The 19,559-nt window shown below is 59.7% G+C and overlaps 1 protein-coding gene across 1 annotated transcript; it reads left to right on the top strand.

Moving 5' to 3' along the window:
• Positions 1 to 395: 395 nt before the first annotated feature.
• TET3 (tet methylcytosine dioxygenase 3) lies at positions 396 to 18,317 on the top strand. The gene is given in 11 exon segments (XM_048928140.1): positions 396 to 3,679; positions 8,733 to 9,476; positions 9,479 to 10,622; positions 11,483 to 11,573; positions 11,730 to 11,823; positions 12,423 to 12,631; positions 12,804 to 12,954; positions 13,387 to 13,476; positions 13,587 to 13,724; positions 14,208 to 14,544; positions 14,944 to 18,317. Coding segments are annotated over 11 exon segments (4,761 nt in total). The 5' UTR covers positions 396 to 3,652; the 3' UTR covers positions 16,680 to 18,317.
• The last annotated feature ends 1,242 nt before the right edge of the window (positions 18,318 to 19,559 follow it).

The following is a 19,559-nucleotide window of genomic DNA, read 5'->3' as shown; positions in this document are numbered from 1 at the left end:
CTCCTATCCCCTCCCCGACCCCCTCCTCCACCCCCCCCCATTCCCCTCCCCCATCTCGTGCCCCGCTGCACCGAGCGCCATGGCAGCCGGGGGCCGCGGTGACGTCACGGCTGTCACCCCGCACCGGGTCGGTCCCCGCTCTGCGTCACTGCGGGGTACGGGGCGGGGGCCGCGGGTCCCCCCCCCTTCCCTCCCCTCCCCCTTCCTCCCCTCCCCCCTCGTCCCCCCCCAGCTCATCCCTCGGCGCACCCCGGCGGCGGCACCGGGCTCGGCCCCGAACGCGGTGGGGATCCTCCATCAGCCGTGTGCCGGGGCTACCGCGAGGCTCCGCCGGGTGCGGGAGTACCGGGGGGTGCGGGGGGTGAGGGGGTGGCCCCGGGGATGGATCTGGCGGTGGCCCCGGAATGCCACCTTTTGGGGGTGTCCCGGTCTCCAGCCTTGGACCCGTGACTGCAGGTGACGGAGGAAGCTGCTGGGATCTTGGAGGGTGGCGTGGTGCCCCCAGCCCAGCCCTGGTGTGGTGTGGCTGTCCCCAGATGTGGGGTGGCACGGCAACGACACGGTTGTGCTGTTGTCTGTGCCCTAGAGAGCCTTTCCCGTGGGGTCTTGGCACATTGGGGAGCAACTTGTCCCCTAGTCCTCTGCCTGCGTGTCCTGGGGCCCCCATCCTCACAGTGTCACAGCCCTCGGTTCCCTGCCCACATGTGCTGGGCTCTGTGTCACCTGGTACTGAGGTCCCTCTCTTGCCCCTACAGCCCCAGGCTATTGGGTTGGCTCTCCCCTGTGTGCCCGTTCTCTGGTCCCTATCCCTACTGCATCAGTGTCCTTCATCTCCTGTTTGTGCATGCTGGTGTCCCCATCCTTGGGACATTGCTATCCCACACCTGCTTGTACATGCAAAGGTCCTTCCTCCTAGTTTCTGCAGTGTCAGGTTCCCTGGTTTGAATCCCTATGGTTTCAGGGTCCCTCGTCCCCTTCCCATGTGTGCTGGGCTCCCTTGTCCTTGGTCCTGTGTTATCAGGTTGCTTGGTCTCCTGCCTGCATGTGTCCCTTGTCTTTGTCCCCATGGCTTGGGGTCTTCAGCCCTCTGCCTGTGTGTGTTGGGGTCCCTATCCTGTGCCCACTTCAGTCCCTGACCCTATAGCCTTGTTCTGTGTGTGTGTTTCTAATGGCACAGCCCTGCCTTCACCATGGTTGATGTTCTGTCCCCACTGCAGCACAGGGCACGAGTGGGAGCTCCCCAACCTGAGCCCCATCTGTGCCACCCTTGAGGCTCCAGCGCTTCTTTTATCTCTCCTTTGAGCTCAGTGCAAGAGGGTGCCAGACCCTATTTTTTCTTTTTTTGAGGATAAAAGAGCTTTTTTTTTTCCCCTGGGCTGGGATCCAAGGGGAGATGAAATGAAACAGGAAGGGGCTGGAGGTGGAACAGCTGCAAGCTGTCCTCGCTCCACATCCACCCACCACACTGCTGCCAGCACTGGGAGCTGCTCTCTCCCCATCCCTTTGCCCATGGGGTGAGGGATATGTGGTGTTGGAACGGTGGGCAGGTGTCTGCTGGATGTTGTAGGGGGTCCTGTTGTGGCTGATGATGCAGAATGCTTGTTTGCTTCAGCTAAAATGGCAGTTCTTAAAGGGGGGAAAAAAAAAAGGAAAAAAAAAAAGATGGTTTCTGCACATCTCTTGACTGCATCTTTTTGATTCAACGAGGTTTTGCTGTCGAGTGGTGGAGTTGGGGACCTGGGAGCTCCCACTGCTGCAATTTCCAATGCAGCCAAATGAGCAGGGGAGGGGGGATGGGGGTGGACCAACCCACTCCGAGCACTCCAAACGCTGTAAAAAATTGATTGGAGCAAGTTCTAATTGCTGCAGTCGTCAGCGTGGAAGCCGGGGGATGCTGTGTAATGTCTGGAGGGCTCGGCTCCAGCTCACTGGCTGCAGTGCTGGCTGCTGGTGGCATGGCCACCGCACTCCCTGGAGCAGCTTCTTGCTCCCCAGGTGGATGAGGGCACAGGGAGCCGTGGGCCTGTGTGAGTGCCGTGCCAGAAGGCAGTCGGGTGCAGCAGAAGGCTGAGAAACACGAGAGCACAGGGCTTTAATGACCCCGGAAGCCCTGGCTTGGTGTTGCCATTGGAGCTGTTACAATTAGAGCCGTCGCACTTAAAGCGCATGTATTTAAAGCCTCTGCTTTTAAACCCGTGGCGATTCGAGCCGTCCCGGTTACAGGTGTTGTAGCAGAGGAATGGGGCTGACCCTTCCCTGGTGATGCTCGTGCAGAGACAGCTGCTGCCTGTCCCTGCTGTCCCAGGGCTCCTCGCTGGCGGCCGCAGCCTCTCCGAGCCGCTGGCAGCCGGAGCTCCTGGCCGGAGCACGCTGCCTGCCTGCACATGGCTTTTTTTAGGTTTACAAACATTACGGCCCCGTGCACACGTCGCTTCCCCCCTCCCTTCCCGTGAGTCATCAGCCCCGTCACCAGTGCAGGGGAGCGCAGGCCAGGGAAGCCGGAGGCGGCGTCTGCGCTTCCCCCCTTGGCGCTGATGACCCCAGCGGAGGAAAAAAAATAGAAATTGGGTGTTTTTTTCCCCTCCCTTTTTCGGTCATGGAAAAGGTTGAGCGAGATGAAGAAGGCGCGGCGGTGACGGCCGTGATGATGCCACGTCTGTTTGTGGCATCGCCTGTGATGGGGCGTTTTGGGAGAGGATGGCAGCACAGCCTTTATCTGGGGGATGTGCGAATGTGGTGTTACACCCAGAGATTTTGGAGAGGGCCGAGGAACCGGTGGCATCCATTGGGCTGAGCTCGGAGCTGTGCGTGTCCCCTGACATGGCATGGAGCATCGGCCTCTGGCTGCGTGCACGGAGGTGCTGGAGCCCCCGCGCTGAGCTCATCGTGGCTGATGTGGCTGCGGTGACTCAGCAGCGCCAGCGCTGACTCAGCGGCACTGCGGACCCCAGGAGGCAGCTGAGGTGGGAGGGGGCTGTCATTTTCTGGGGGAGAAAAAAGGGAGATTTTGTGCGGTGTGCTGCAGAAGCCGTTGTGCCGGTGCTGATCAGGACTGCATTGAAAGGATGTGATGCAAACTCGTCCTTGTGTAGAAAGGCTCCTGCTCGCTTTTCAGGTGGTTCTTCAGCGCTGTGTGTAGGAGAGATGCAGCAGCTCTGACTGAGCATGTGTCTGAGCCCATACATAGGGCAGACAAGGAGCTTGCCCTACTCAACCCCAGCCTTGCTGCCTCGCTAACCTCATGGTGGGGGTCTTCATGCCTTCCCCTCCATGGGGACCTTTCTGTGTGCCGGTGCCAGCTGCCGGCCGCCGTGCCGGGGTGAGTACAGGGAAATGTGGGGAGGGCACTCGGCAAGGGGACACGGCTGTGACAGTGCTCCCTTTGGGGGGGGCAGCTGGCTTGCACCGCCAAGCTTTCAGCTGTGCGTGCACACAGGGATTGGAGCCAAGCAGGAAAACGCACCGTCCGCTTCTGTACTTGCAAGAAAGAGGATCTCAGCCTGAAGCCAGTGAAAGGGGAAGCGGCCGTCCCGTGTCTCTGTGCCGACTTGCAGAGCAGGATGTGTCCCCCAAGAGGTTCTTCCTGGATGTGACTCGGTTCCCGTCACGTCCGCTCTGGCATTTCAGGACCCCCCCGGCCCTGGTGGAACACATGGGGTGGCGGTGGTGGTGTTTTGGGGTGAGTCAGGGGGGCCGGGGGAGCAGCATACAGCAGGCGGGGCATCGCGGGCGCGCTGTGTTGGGCCGTGCCAAGCCCGCCCTGCATCTCGCTTTCTCCCCGGCTGCTTTTCCCTGCTGGGACGGGTCGTGGCGGTGAAACCGGCTGGGGGAGCCGGTGCTGTCCCCGCGCCCAGACTGGGCAGGGCCGGGCTCCCACTCATCTCCCTGCTCCTGCCCGCCAGCCATCGTGCTGCCGACGTGTTTGTGCTTGCCGCATGCACGTCCCTCCTCCTCCTCTGCTGAAAGCTCGGGCTGCTGAAGGGTTTCACGAAGCGAGGAGCGGGGCCAGGGCTGCGCATCCCCCAGGTACAGCGGGCCGTCAGGTGGGCTTTGCAGAGCCGTGCACCCATGGTGCCACATGGGACGCTCGATCCCAGCAGTGCTCACAGCCCCTATGGGATGGGAGTGGGGCAGCTTTGCGCCATGGCCACCTATTCTTGAAGGCTGGCCGGATTTCTGCACCCTGCTTGCGAGGCAGAGGAACTGGGCGAGGGGGAAGTTCCCACTGGGGTTGATGGGAGACGTGCTGGAGGGCACTGTGCCCTGTCCCCCTGCAGGCAGTGCCATCAGGGTGTGAGGGGCTGCAGAGCGCAGCTTGGCCCCACATGGGTACTCGGGTGGGTGGCGAAGTGCTGCCGGCACAGGGAGAGGCTCAGCACAGCCTCAGGCATTTCTGCCACAGCCCACGCACTTTTCCTTCCCAGGTGAGTCCACGTCCCTTCTTTCCTTTACCTTATGTTCTTTCTTTTCCTTTCCCCTTCCTCTCTTCTCCTTCCCCTTGGCCTCCTTTTTATCCCTTCCTCTTCTTTTTATCCTTTCTATCCCTCCCCTTTCTGCTGGAGCACCGCTTGCCTACAGCCGTTCTTTTGGCATTGCCCGGCCGGCCGCAGCGCCAATCTGGTAGCTGAGCGCCTGCACGAGAGGAGTCAGCTGTGTTGGACTGAAGCCGCTCCAAGAAACAAAAATAGCGCCACGTTTTTTTTTTCCCTTTTTTTTTTTTTTCTTTTTCCTTCAAAGAGCTTTTCTCCCCTCCCTCGCTGCCGGTCGGAGCAGCCTGACGCAGCCTGGCAAGCCGTTCTCCCTTCCTCTTGCCAAATGCTGGTTCCCGGCTCAGTGCCGCGATGGGAACGCCAGCCCTGCGCAGCTCCTGAGGAGCTGATCTGGCTGTGCTGGTGCTGAGCATCCCGTAGTGCTGTGCCCCGCAGGTTCCTCCTTTTGCCCAGCTGGAGAGGGACCTCAGGGGCCGCTTGCGTGCGCGGGGATGAATGTTCCAACCCGGCTTTGAAAGGCATCCAGGGTGGATTAAGAACAGATGCCGGCGCGCAGCTGCTCTCAGTCAGGGCGATTTTGGAGGAGCTGCATCCAGGCACTCAGCTCCCCTTTGCTCCACACATTGCCGCTGGGCAATCCTGCTCCCAAACACCTTTGGTTTCCCATCTTTTTCTCTTGCTTTGATCTGCTTTCCCATTGCTTGCAGCTTGGCTGGGCTGGGAAAATGCTTTTCCTGGAGCCCCACCAGAGGGGATGGGGTTGGAGATGTTTTCTGGTGGAGAAAAATTCCCTGTCCCTATTGCAGGCTCCTGGTGCAGGAGCAGTGTGAATATGTGTCATTAAACCAGCTTGGAAAAGAGGATGAAATGCTTGCCCCTATGGTATCCAGAGCAGGATTATGGCTCCGGGGGTCCCTGAGAGGCCCACGGAAGCAGGGATGGGTTCCCTGCAACGCAGCCCTGCCGTAGCTCTGCCTTTCCGCCGGGCTAAATGAGGACAGGAGCGAGCGGCTCAAACCCAGTGCTGGGGTCAGCCGGGGCCACGGAAACAGCTTGGAAAACAAGCGAGCGGCTGGGAGCGTCGGGAGGGGCTCCACAGCTCTCCAGTTTGCTTTCCCAGGGCTGTCGCATCCGTGCCACCGGGCTCCTCTCCAGCATCCCCTGCTGCCGGCACCTTGGTGGCATTGGGTGGCTTTCCGTGCCCGCTGTGGCTGAGCGGCACATCCATCCCAGGGCGTGCTGCCGGCCGCCTGCCCTTCCTTTGGGCTGTGCTCAGGGATGCTCGTCCACATTGGGCTTCCCCATCCCGCGGGGGCCCCACGTTGCCCCAGAGCACGGAGGATCCCGGGGCTGCTGCCAGGGGAAGAAAACCACGAGCGCGGCACGGGGCCGGCAGCCAAACAGCCGCCTGCCTCTTGGCCGGCCCCAGCCGCTGGCGCTGGCAGCACTGCTGACCTCCCAAGCACCCTGCCGTGCCCTGGCTACGCCAGCACTGCATCCATCCCTCCCCCTACTACCCCCCCCCAAAAAATCCCATGCTGTGCATCGCCACATCTGGGCACTTCTATCCCCCAAATCCTGTTCTTGCAATGGAATGATTTGTGGTGGGATGAAGCGCTTGGCTGCTCCAAGCCCAACGCCTGCAAAATCAGTTGAGATGCGTGTGTGTAGGGGGAGGTTTACAAATACCCCAAGCACCCAGATAAGGGATTGCTGCTTCATCCCCCTGTTCATGGGGCTGGATGGGCCTCATTGGGTGGCTTTGGGTGCTGGGGATGAGAACCAATCCTTTGCCTGGTGTTGAGGTTGTTGTTTCCCAAATGTGTGGTTTGGGACAAGCAGGAGCACAGCAGAACACTGCCTGCTTCTCCAGGGCGCCTTCGCTCCATGTTTCATATAGGGCCAGGGGGAGATATGGCACAGTAACATAAAAAATAGGGAGGGAGAGGGAAAAAAAAAAGAAAAAGGCCTTGTGGTGGCTGTGGCACTGCAGCCGGGGATGCCTGTTCACCATGGGATGCTGCTGTTGGTGTAGGTCCCTGCTGTTTGTGTAGGGGGTTCCTGTATGGCTTGCCAGGTCTGTGGGTCTGCTGGGTACGGCGCTTGCTGGATGAGACTAGCGTGAGTTTGTAGGGTTGCTGGTTGTGTAGGGTTGCAGGTAACACAGTTCTGTAGGGTTGCAGACGGCTGATGGTTGCTGGTCGTAATTTGCTGAGCATACAGAGGTGCTAAGGATGTAGGAGTGCTGGATGTGTAGGGCTGCAGATCGCATGGTGTTGTGTGTCAGTGTGTGGAGCTGCAGGATCTATAGGGCTGTGGGATATATGGGGCTGTGGGTTGTATGGGCAAAGGGATCTACAGAGCTGTGGGATATGGGTTGTGGGATGCACGGGGCTGTGGGGTGTACAAAGGTGTGGGTATACAGGTATACAGGATGTATGGGAGGTATACAGGGAGGTATACAGGGCTGCAGGATGTATGGGCTGTGGGATGCACAGAGCTTTGGGATGTATGGGTTGTGAGATTCACGGGGCTGTGGGATGCATGGACTGTGGGATGTATTGGTTATGGAATGCATAGGGTTGTGCGATTATGGGATGCACAGACTGTGGATGTATGGGGTGGGGAATGGATGGGCTATGGGGTGTATGGGTTATGGAATGCAGAGTTTATGGGATGTACAGGTTATGGGATGCAGGGGTTATGGGATACACGGACTATGGATGTGTGGGGCTGGGGGATGCATGGCTTATGGGATGCAATGAGTTATGGGATGTACGGGACACACGGAGCCGCGGGGCGCTGAGGCTGCGGGCTGTACGCGTGACACGTGCCGGCTCTCGGGAGCCGTCCGTGCGGTCCGGGGGCTGCGGGGCCGAGCTCACGTTCCCCCCCCCAGTCCCCCTTACCACCCCCCCACCCCCTCCTTCCCCGCCCGTACGTGCGCGCGGCGCCGGGGCTGATGGCTCCTGCAGCTGCCGCGGGGGGCGGGGAGCCGCGGCCGGGCGCGGTGCGGCGCGGAGCAGCGCGGGCGCCTCCGTCCCTCCGCGGGCGCCTCCGTCCCTCCGCGCCGCCGCCGCCGCTCCCCCGCAGCGTAAGTGCCGCGCCGCGGCCGCGCCGGTCCCGGTGGCTGCGGAGGAGCGCGGCGCGGGCCGGGGGTTCCCGGCGGGGTCGGTGCGTGCCGCGGCCTTTTTTGTTTTCCTTCCTCCCAAAGCATTGAAAACAGAAAGAGGGAAGGGGGGCAGGGGGGGAAATAATAATAAATAAATGAAGCGGAGATAATTTTTAGTTCCTCGGAGGGATTTTCCCCTCTTTTCACGACGCGCGGACGGGGCCGCTCCGCACCGCGGCGTTCCGGTTCCCCCCCCCCGGGCGGTGGGTGCGCACGGGTGGGTTCCTCGCGGCGGCGCTGGGGGGGAATCGCTGTTGGTTTCGGGATGGAATCCCGTGCCCCCCCCTCCCCCCCCGCGGCGGTGCCGGGAACAAAAGGAGCGGTGCGGGAGGCCGCGTGCAGCCCCGCGTGTTCCCCTCCCCCCCCCCCCCCCCCCGGTCGGATGAACCGCAGGGGCGGCCCTCCTGGGGAAGCCTCCAACCGGGACCGGGCCACGCGTGCGGGAGTTTCTGCGTGGGGGGGCGGGTAGTGGGGGATCCCTTTCCTCCCCACTGCGGAGGGGCCGTGGGAAGGGCGGACAGGGTCGCTGCCAATGGGGTTCGCCCCTCCTTTTCCCCCCGGGGGGATGTTTGAGGTGAGGAGGACTCGAGATGCTCCTCTCTGCTTCCACGGGGGTTTTGCTCTGCCTGTTGTTCCCTCTCTCCCTGCTTGTATGCAGCCCTGGAAAGGGGTGAAGGCATCCCCTGGCCCCGCATGGGGCTCTCCTATTAGTGACAAACCACAAAATGCTCTGCATCCCATCCTGTGTGGCACTGAGACTCCCACCCATGGGCACAGAGATGCCACCTCCCCTTCCCCCCCATCTCATGCACCCACTGGGACGATGGGCTCCAGACCCCCTTCTCTCCTTTCTGCCCCACTCCTTGCTCAGTGTCCCATCGCTGCGGTGCTGAGCTGAGGTCCCAGAGAGCACAGCTCCTTGTGGGCCTTTGGGACGTGGGGATGGGAGGAGCACAGGGGCACCTGCAGCTGTGCTGGGATGGACGGGGGGGTGGTAGGCTGTGGGGTGGGATACGGGGCGCATGATTTTGCAGGGGTTACTCACACCTCTCATCTCTCCCCGCTCTCAGACAGGTCCGGGGGGCAATCCGGTTGATGGCCCCAGAAGAGGCCCAATGGAAGAAGGGCTGATCGACTATGGCGGCGAGAGGACACTGAGCGAGGGCGGCCGGCTGGGCCTGGCCGCTGGGGGCCGGCCGCAGGCGGGGGGCAGCGCGCTGATGGAGCCCAGCGGGTGGCTGCCCGGCCCCCCTGCCGGCCCCGCACGTCTGGAGGACGCCCGCAACCTGGTGGCCTTCTCGGCGGTGGCCGAAGCGGTGTCCTCCTACCGGCTGCCCGCCCCGGCTTCGCCCTCGCTACTCTACAAGAAGTTTGACACCGAGATGAGCCGGGGGGGGCTGGTGCCGCGGGACGGCGTGCCAAGGGGGGAGGACCTGCACGCCCTCAAGGCCGCCCTCGCCCTGGCCAAACACGGCATGAAGCCCCCCAACTGCAACTGCGACGGCCCCGAGTGCCCTGACTACCTGGAGTGGCTGGAGCAGAAGATCCAGGTGGCCTTGGGAGAGGCCCCGCTGCCCCACGCCCCGCCGCCCCCCGACAAAGGTGCTATCGCTCCCCCCGCGGTGCTGGAGGCCGCCGAGCCGTGCCCGTCGGACGGCCTCCCCTTTTCCCAAAGTGCACTGAATATTGCCAAGGAGAAGAACATCAGCCTGCAGACGGCCATCGCCATCGAGGCGCTGACGCAGCTCTCAGCCACGCTCCCTCAACCTGGTGCTGATGGGCCACCCCCCCCCTCCGCCACCGCTGCCGCCCCCCCCCGGTGCCCCCTGCCCCCCCAGAGCCATCCATCGACGTGGTGCCTCCGTCTGGGACCACTGACCCTATGGCGGAGCTGGAGCAGCTCCTGGGCAGCACCGAATACATCGCTGTGGCCTTCAAGCGGCCCGAGGCTGGCAGAGCCCCCCCTGCAGCAGCCCCAAAGCCCCCGGATCGGACGCCGGGCAAGGAGACGGCAAGCAGCCCCCAAGTGCTGCAGGAACCTGACCTGCACAGGAAGACACAGATGGTCCTGCAGCAGCACCTGCACCACAAGCGCAGCCTTTTCCTCGAGCAGAGCCTCTCCGCGACCCCCCCGGAGCGCCCACCTGGCTGGTGGACCCCCAGCACGCCCAAGACCTTTGAGAAGCAGGCCAAGGAGAAGAAGAAAAGGATGCAGCCAGACAAGCCAGCCCGCAAGCAGGTGCAGATCAAGAAGCCCAAGCAGAAGGATTCACAGCCGCTCTTCCTGCCCTTCTGGCAGATCAGCCTGGAGGGGCTGCGGACCCCCGCCGAGCCCCCCGCCACAGCGCCGCAGCCCGAGCCCCCACCGCCCGCCCCGTGCCCACCCACTGCTTCCGACTCTCAGGAAAGGGGAACCCCTGGGGGGGACACCCACAGCCACCCGCTGGCGCCGGGCCCGGAGGGAGCGCCGCCCGCCATGGTGGATGACAAGCTGGAGGAGCTTATCCGGCAGTTCGAGGCCGAGTTCGGGGACACCTTCAGCCTGCCGCCCACCGGGACCACTGCGCTGCCAGAGGGGCAGCTGCCAGCCCCGCAGGTGCCCCCCACCACCGCCAGCACCGCCGCTGTGGCCCCCAGCAGTGCTGGCCCTGGGGGCTCCGCGCTGTCTCCGGAGAAGGGACCTCCCCCAGAGCACCTCTTCTCCGTGCGCTCACCCAAGCAGATCAAAATCGAGTCCTCTGGTGCTATCACCGTGGTGTCCACCACGTGCTTTTACTCTGAGGAGAGCCAGAACGCCGATGAGGCGGAGGGGACGCCCACCAAGGATGAGGTGCCGCTGACCCCCACCCTCAGCGGGTTCCTGGAGTCGCCTCTCAAATACCTGGACACGCCGACCAAGAGCCTGCTGGACACCCCCGCCAAGCGTGCGCAGGCTGAGTTCCCCACCTGTGACTGTGTGGGTGAGTGGGGGCACGGGGGTGTGGGGGTGATGCCTGGAGCTGGGGCTGTGCTGTGATGCTGGGAGGTCCTTCAGTGGGGCTGGGAACGTCACCCCGGCAACACCTGGGGGGCACGGAGGCTGCTCTGCATCCTTAGTGGAACTTGTCTTTATGGCCAAACCCTGCAGCTGCGTTGGCTACAGGGCAAGTTTGGGCTTTCTTCCCTCTTGCTTTCATGGCCAGGTGGTCAGTGGCGAGTGAACGCTTGATCCACGTGTTTTTGTGCTGGATTTGTTACACTTTGCAGCACAGTATTTGCAGCCCGGCTCCTTCCACCGTGTCCTTCTCCCATGGGCTCTGTTTTCTCAAGAAAAAGCCATAAGGGAAAGCAATTAAGTGGGAGGTGGGGCTCAGTGCTCCATGAGGTGCCCGTGCTGTTGGATGCTGCGATGCAGTTGGCTGTTGCTGTGCATCCTGCACTGATCCCTGCCTGGGAAGCTGCAGCAGAGCTGCTGAACATGATGGGAATGAAAATCAGTGCTGGGAGCAGACGATGGGCTGAGGCACATCTGACCCTATTCTGTGGGTCCTACCCCTGCACTGCCCTTTGCTTCCCCCTATGACCTCTCTGTTCCCATAGATCTCCCAGTTTCCCCCAGTGCTGTCAGGAGCTGTAAAACCAGAGCAAAACTCTCTCAGCCCTAAAACACTCAGTGCCAAAATAGTGCAGTCAGGATTGAGGCTTGTGCTCTGTCAGTGAGGAGGTGCCTGATTTTTCATGCAAAAGTGCTTCATTTGAGGGAATTTGACATCTGGGGGATGTGGTTCCCAGAGGACACCCTGACATCTCTGTTCATCCCCCCCCACGCCTTTTCCTGCAGAGCAAATCGTGGAGAAGGACGAGGGGCCGTACTACACCCACCTGGGCTCAGGGCCCACCGTGGCATCCATCCGGGAGCTGATGGAGGAGCGGTAAGGGACCCCACCCCAACCCCTTGCAGGACCCCGACATTGGGCCGGGCCATGGGCTGTCGGAGAGGGGCTTGGGGTTTTCAGAGGGCAGAGGGGGGAGGTGAGTGGCGTGAGGCCTCAGCAGGACACTAGTGAGTGATGTGGGTCTGCCCACAGGTACGGCGAGAAGGGCAAAGCCATCCGCATCGAGAAGGTCATCTACACTGGGAAGGAGGGGAAGAGCTCCCGGGGCTGCCCCATCGCCAAGTGGGTGAGTGAGTGCCTGCAGCCCCCAGACCCTTTGGGGCACCAGCAGTGCAGAAGTGGCCCCAGAAGTCCCCGGGGCTGTACATCGCTCTCCATCAGTGCCATTCAGTCAAACGTGGGTTAGGGGGAGCGAAACATCCCCGGGCTCAGGGCTTCTGTCCCACCTCTGCCATTCTCAGCGTAATGCTGCTGTCTGTCCCCTCTCTGCTTGGGGACAGGGAGGTCCCCACTGTTGGTAGTCGTGGAGACCAGGACAAGATGCTCAAGATGTAGCAGTGAAGGGCAAAGCAAAAGTGGCAGCCACTCCTGGGAACCTCTGCAGGGCTTCCCACACTCATAGAACCATAGAATCATAAAATCAAAAAGATTGGGAAAGACTGCTAAGACTCTCTAATCCAACCATTGACCCAGCACCCAAAGTGCTCACCCAGTGACATCCACCAAGTGCCTTGGGGTCACTCTGGTACCCCAAAGACCACGGGGAACAACATATCCAGGGTTGTTCCTGCGGCTCTCTTCTCTGTGTTGCTGTGGGACGATGCAGAGGCAGCCAGCACCCACTGGTGGAGACCTGTGTGCCAACTGGACCCGGCTGTTTGACAGGTGATCCGGAGACACAACCAAGAGGAGAAGCTGCTATGCCTGGTGCGTCACCGAGCTGGCCACCACTGCCAGAACGCTGTCATCATCATCCTGATCCTGGCCTGGGAGGGCATCCCCCGCACGCTGGGCGACACGCTGTACCAGGAGCTCACTGACACCCTCACCAAGTACGGCAACCCCACCAGCCGCCGCTGCGGCTTGAATGACGAGTAAGTGTCAGTGGGTCACCACACCGGCTTGGGGATGTGGGTCAGAAGGGGACACAGGCGTCCTCCCATGTTTCTCACTCAGCGGGGCGGCTGTCAGCCCTGCAACCCATGGGGAGGGGGATGCTGTCAGTGCGGTGGTGACTGATGCTCCTCCTCGCTGTCCCTCCTGCAGCCGGACTTGTGCATGCCAAGGCAAGGACCCCAACACCTGCGGCGCTTCCTTCTCCTTCGGCTGCTCTTGGAGCATGTATTTTAATGGCTGCAAATATGCCCGAAGCAAAACTCCACGGAAGTTCAGGCTGGTGGGGGACAATCCCAAGGAGGTGAGTGGCATGATAGTACTGGGGAGAGAGGGGGGGGTTTCCTTTTAGCCCTGACTCCAAGTTTTGGGAGGAGGAAGTCTGAAAATAGGGTCCCATATAGTAGATTTGGTGAACTGGGGAGAAAAAACGACGACCTGACCTGGTAAGGCTCTCACTGATATCTCAGGGCATTGCTGCCAGGTTTGACAAATGGGGCCTCCCTAGAAACCCCAGAGAGGTGCAGGAGAACTCTTGTGTTGTGCTGTTAGAAGCACAATAGACTGAGTAATAGCCCAGATGTCACCAGACACTGAGGCTGTGTGCTTTGTGTGATGGCAGACAAGGTTGGACGCAGTGTGACGTACATGGGCTGCATCCCTGACTGCATCCCTGCTGCCAAAACCCTTGGGTGATGTCCTCTTGTGTACAAACACCCAGTTTTCTCTATTGCAGGAAGAGCTGCTCCGGAAAAGCTTTCAGGACTTGGCCACTGAGGTTGCTCCGCTTTACAAGAGGCTGGCACCACAGGCCTACCAGAATCAGGTACCCAACCACCCACCCTCTGCTGGGCTCTGCAGCCTGGCGGCCAGCAGAAAGGGAGCTGGGTGGCAGCATGCAGATTTCTGGTAACCAGAGCCTTCTTGTTCTGCTAGGTTACCAACGAGGATATCGCAATAGACTGCCGGCTGGGCTTGAAGGAGGGGAGGCCATTTTCAGGGGTGACAGCATGCATGGACTTCTGTGCTCATGCTCACAAAGATCAGCATAACCTCTACAATGGCTGCACAGTGGTACGTAGGCACTGGTGAGGCTTTTTGGGATGGTTTCCCTTTGGCTGCTGGTGCCTTTTTGAGCTGCGTGGTGTCCAGCTGATCCTGTAGGGAGCATTTTGAGGCAGAGATATCTGAGTCACTGTCACCCCAGATTGGTGGCTGATCCTCTGTGCTTGCACTCACGGCGCAATTTGCTTTTCGATGCTTCAGTCCTTCAAATTGAAGCATTCGTGTCTGCAAGGTGCTGAAGCTGTCCCCACCAGATGTAAGCAAGGCACCAGTGTGAACTGCACGTTTGCTGTTGTCTGACCCAAACCCCGTGGGAAGTTTCCAGACAGCAGCAGGGGAGCGGAGAGGGCTGGGGGATGCACACTGCTGCAAGCCTGGGGTGTGGACTGGTGTTGAGTCAGGGCTGTCACCATTGTCCCCCTTGGGCTGCATTTGTCAGCATCTCTAGAGCTTGGCAGCCCCGTCCCCTCATGGCCTCCTGCACTCCTCCAGGTCTGCACGCTGACAAAGGAAGACAATCGCGTGGTGGGGAAGATTCCCGAAGATGAGCAGCTGCACGTCCTCCCCCTCTACAAGATGTCCAGCACGGATGAGTTTGGCAGCGAGGAGAACCAAAACGCAAAGGTGGGCAGCGGGGCCATCCAGGTGCTCACATCCTTCCCCCGCGAGGTGCGTAAGCTGCCTGAACCCGCCAAGTCCTGTCGGCAGAGACAGCTGGAGGCAAAGAAAGCCGCAGCGGAGAAGAAGAAACTGCAGAAGGAGAAGCTGATGACACCAGAGAAGATCAAGCAGGAAGCGCTCGAACTTCCTACACTCCAACAAAATGCAGGTAATGGGGACAGTGCTGAGATCGCACAGCCCCAAGCTATCCAGAAAGCAGTGAGGGGATGAGGATGTTCCCTTGTGGCTCTGGGAGGTGTGATGGTTGGGGGCTTTCTTGAGTGCTGCACCAGCAGTGCTGCGTGTAAGTTGGCATTACCAGCTTATGCTGTGGGGTCTGGTTTTGCACTGTGGTTTTTGTGGTGCCCATGCTTTTGCTGAAGCTCAGCATGTGGGTGCAAATTGCTGCCAGCGCATGGGGTAATGCCAGTCACAGCCAGGCTCTGACTCAGCCAGCGGTCCTGTTGCTGTTGGATTTTTGAGGCTGACTGGCTTTTTTGGATCCTCAGTTCCTTCTGGTGTCTCCTCGGCCAGCTGGTCATGGTGGTTGTGTGTGCTGTGCCCACAGGTATGGCGTTGAAAAGTGGGCTCTCCCCACAGCCGCTGAAACCTTCCATCAAAGTGGAGCCGCAGAGCCATTACAACGCCTTCAAGTACAACGGCAATGCGGTGGTGGAGAGCTACTCGGTGCTGGGCAGCTGCCGGCCCTCCGATCCTTACAGCATGAACAGTGTTTACTCTTACCATTCCTACTATGCACAGCCCAATCTGCCTTCCGTGAACGGGTTTCATTCCAAGTTCACGCTGCCCTCCTTTGGGTATTACGGTTTTTCCAACAACCACGTGTTCCCCTCGCAGTTTCTGAATTACGGGGTGCCCGAGAGGGGCGAGAGCTGGGTGAGCAACAGCTACGAGAAGAAGCCCAACATTCAGGTGCTGCAGGAGAACCTCAACCATACCTACAGGAACACGGATTTCCCTGAGCCCATCCCACACAGCGTCCGGAGCAAAAACCATCACCAGCGCACCTACGAGCGGGCCAGCCGCTATGCCAGCCAACAGAAGACGGCTGCGGCCGGGGTGCACAGGACTAGCACAGGCTCGGAGGAGGCATCGCCGTTTGCACAGAACTGTTTTGGCAGCAGGGCCATCAAGCAGGAGCCCCCGGACCCTCCGCCCAGCATCGAGCCCCTGAGCAACCCTGCGGCAGCTGTGCCCGGCACCGGCCTGGCTCTACCCGCTGTCCCCGTACCGGAGCAGCAGTGGAGTCCTTACAAAACGTCGTCCCGAGGTTCGTCTTCCCCCGAGCGGACTAGTGCGGCTGAGAGCTCGTGGAGCAGCCTGGTGCCAGGTGCCGGAGGACGGGAGAAGCTGAGCGCCTTCGATGCTGCCGTGCGCCTGCCGCTGCCGGAGAAGCAGTGGCCCAATGTCCTGGCAGAAGAAGCGTCGTCGTCGTGCAGTTCCAGCTTGCTGCCGAAGCCGTGGAGCCCTTGCAAGCTGGGGGAGACGGTGCTGGGCGGTGCGGGTACCCCGACCCTGCGGGACAAGGGCTGGGAATTGGGACCGCTGGGCTTCGGCTCGGCCCTGCCGGAGCTGCCTGTCTTCTCTGAAGAGCCGTGGGGTTCTGGCAAGGCGGAGGAGCGGAGGACGCCGGCACCCACGGCAGGGCTGCCTGAAAAGCCGTGGGAGGCAGCGGTGCGTGAGAAGGGGGCAGCGGGGGTCCGTCAGGAGAAGCCGTGGGATCCTTTTGGGCTGGAGGAGGGCGTCGAGGAGGCGTCGGTGAAGGCGGTGAAGGAGGAAGAGGAGGAGGAGGAAGAAGAGGAAGAGGAGGAGTGGTCGGACAGCGAGCACAACTTCCTGGACGAGAACATCGGCGGCGTGGCCGTGGCGCCCGCGCACGGCTCCATCCTCATCGAGTGCGCCCGCCGCGAGCTGCACGCCACCACCCCACTGAAGAAACCCAACCGCTGCCACCCCACCCGCATCTCCCTGGTCTTCTACCAACACAAGAACTTGAACCAGCCCAACCACGGCCTGGCGCTGTGGGAGGCCAAGATGAAGCAGCTGGCGGAGCGCGCCCGCGCACGGCAGGAGGAGGCGGCGCGCCTGGGGCTGCAGCAGGACGCCAAGGCCTTCGCCAAGAAGCGCAAGTGGGGCGGCGCGCTGGCGGCCGAGGCGGCCACCAAGGAGCGGAGGAACGCGGTCCCCACGCGGCAGGCGGTGGCCATCCCCACCAACTCTGCCATCACTGTGTCCTCCTACGCGTACACCAAGGTGACGGGGCCCTACAGCCGCTGGGTCTGAGGCGGAGGCGGCCGCCGCAGCCCTTCTTACCTCAAAGTCGGCAGCACTGGAGTCCCGGTGCTGCTTCGTGGTGCTTTCTCCTCGGGCATGGGGGAGAAGAAAAAAAAAAAAAAAAGAAAAAAAAAAAAAAAAAGCAGGAAAAAAAAGAAAAAAAGAAAGCAAAATAAACCAACGTTACGCTTGGAAACAACGGAACCGACGCGGGTGCGAGCCGCACTTGGCAAAGAGTAGGAAAATAGGAAAGGAACAATGCTCTTTGACGTTTTTCGGTAACCTAATATTTATATCTCTGTGTTTTTTTAATCTATCCTTGTGCACTGCAAGAATGGAGAGAGAAGTTTATAGCGTCCTTTCGCAAAGGAGAGGTTTTTAATTCCACTTAAAACCGCGTATTTATTGGATTATTATTATTATTTTTTAATCTGACGAGAATGACGAAGCCGACCTTCAAAAAACGAAGCGAACATCGAGGAAAAAAATACATGGATAAATTAGAAAAAAAGGAAAAAAATGAGAAACAACCCGAACACCAAACCAGCGTATAAAGGCAGAGGTGGATCTCCGCAGCGCCGTGCAGGCGGCGCGGATCAGGGGCGGCCTCACAGAGCCACCTGGAAATGAGTGCTGTAACGTCAGCCGGATGCACCGAACATCCAGTTTTTTTAATTGTTGGTTCCCAAGGACCCACAGTGGCTGTTTTACAACTGGAGGAGTCCATCCCCATGGGTGGAGACCTCAGGGCATCGTGTGGAGGGTGCTGCTCCCGGAGCTCCATGCTTGGGTCCGGGGCTCTGCGCTCGTTTGGGGCTCCGTTGCCCTAAGGAGAAGAGGAGCAGCTCGGCTGCGTCTCCGAGAAACCCAACAGGAATCAAACACGTAAATAGGAAAAAGAAAAAACACAAACCCACAAAAACAACACAAAACTGTGAATAGCTAGTGTTGCTCTCTGTACATCACTGTTGCTGAAGTCTGGTGCTTTCAGTCTCTGGGGGACTTTGGCCGTACGAGCGGCTCTGGGAGGAGCAAACCCACACTCTGGGACTCGTCTCCCCACACTCTCAGTCCGATGGGTGAGTCGGCGCGGCGGCGCGCTCCGCGTTTTTCTCTCCCCAGGTGCCATCATCTCACCTTCCTACAGGTTGCTGTTCTTCCCACAGTACAAGAAAACCAACCAACCGACCCACCGACCAACAACCTTTCCAACCCACCCACCCACCATCCAACAACACTGCGTGGTGCTTTCCCAACAACCTCAGCTGAGGCTGCCACCCTCGAGCCATGCTGGGCGCTGGGTGCAGGACGGGGCTGCGCCGTCGCTTTGCACTTCCAGGTGCCTTTTGGGGAGCACGCGAGCGAGAGCCGGCGCCGTCACCGTGCTGAAGTCACCGCGTGCGTTTACTGCAACCCCACGCACCGGCGCAGCTCAGCAGGATCTCGGTAAAACAGCCTGAACCTTTGTGTAGTCAGTCTGATTTTAAAACCTGTACATAGGGAAAGAATTTTTTTAAAAAGCACTTTCACCTAGATTTAAAAATGAAAGCAAAACTTAAAAAAAAAAAAAAGCAAAAAAAAGAAAAAAAAAAGAAAAAAAAGCAAACACCCTCTCCCCCCTCCCGACAACTTGAAAGCAGTATGTTTTAGACACAGGTATGGTGGGAGAACTGTAAATACTGGCAGAATATTTAACATGCTTTGTCCGTCCTTCATAATTTGTTTTTTTTTTAACTGTAATCTGTAAAGTCGCGTATATTTGACAAGGAAATTCAATGAGCTATTATCGCTTTTCTTATAAGTACCCAATAGCATATCAGGATTGTAGAGTTCATGGCAAGTCAGACCTTAGGTTGGCCTGCGGGTGTCCTGGGGCTGCGTGCCTCAGGGCTTGGCTATGGGTATTGGCCATGGCGTTCAGCTGTTGGTCTTGGCCATCGGTCATGGCCGTGGTTTTGATCATGGAGTTCAGCCATGGGTCTTGGCCATAGCATTTGGCCATAGATCTTGGGTGTAAGTCTTGACCGTGGAGCTTGGGCATAGATCTTGACCATGGAGCTTGGCCATGGGGCTTGGTCGTGGTTTTAGCTGTGAGTCTTGACCATGGAGCTTGGCCATGGAGCTTGGCTATAGGCCTTGGCTGTAGTGTTTGGCCACGGGTCTCAGCCATGGGGCTCAGCTGTGGTGCAGCTGCAGTGCTGTTTGGAGGTCTAAGAATGAAAGAGGTCGGATTCGGGTGCCGGCCTTGGTTTGCTTCGCCCAGGTCTTGTCTGACTTCCGTGCTGTAGGTTGTCGCAGGGGTGCCTTGAAAGCTTTGCGTAGATGATGTTAGCAAGAAATTTGGGAGAAAGGGGCGCGTTTGGAGAATGTTTCGGTCCGTGCAACCTGTCTAAGTCCTGCTTCCTTGGAGGTGTCTGGTTTGGGGGCTCGCTCCCGTGCGGCGTCCCCCCTGCCTTGAAGGGAGGCTCAAACTGGTCTGGGGGGGGGGGGGCAGTGATGTGTGGGTCAGGGCGAGAACTGCTGCAGTCTCACGTTTTTACACTACATTACGTATAACCTACCTCAAATCTCAGTCATTGAAAATTAGCATGCTTCAGACTTCTTATATGAAAACTAGAAAACTATGCACAGCTCTTTAACCCCTTGCTGCTGAGAGTCTGTTTTAAGCAAAATCTTTTTCTTTATCTTTACCAGCACCCGCGCTTGTCCCACCTGCGCAGAAGCCATGGGGTGGAAGCACTGCGGGGACGTCCTGGTGCGGGGTGGGCAGTGGGGTGCGCTGGGGGCGGCGTTTTTAATCGCATCGGGGCCGGGGGGGGGGGAGGGGGGAGGGGGAAGACACTTTGCAGCAGGTCGCAGCCACACTGGTGCTAGAACAACACCCGCGAT

This window comes from Lagopus muta, chromosome 27 (genome assembly GCF_023343835.1).
Source record: "Lagopus muta isolate bLagMut1 chromosome 27, bLagMut1 primary, whole genome shotgun sequence".
Lineage (NCBI taxonomy): Eukaryota > Metazoa > Chordata > Aves > Galliformes > Phasianidae > Lagopus > Lagopus muta.
The sequence above is the reverse complement of the archived record's forward strand: the minus strand, read 5'-3'. Positions and strand labels throughout refer to the sequence as shown.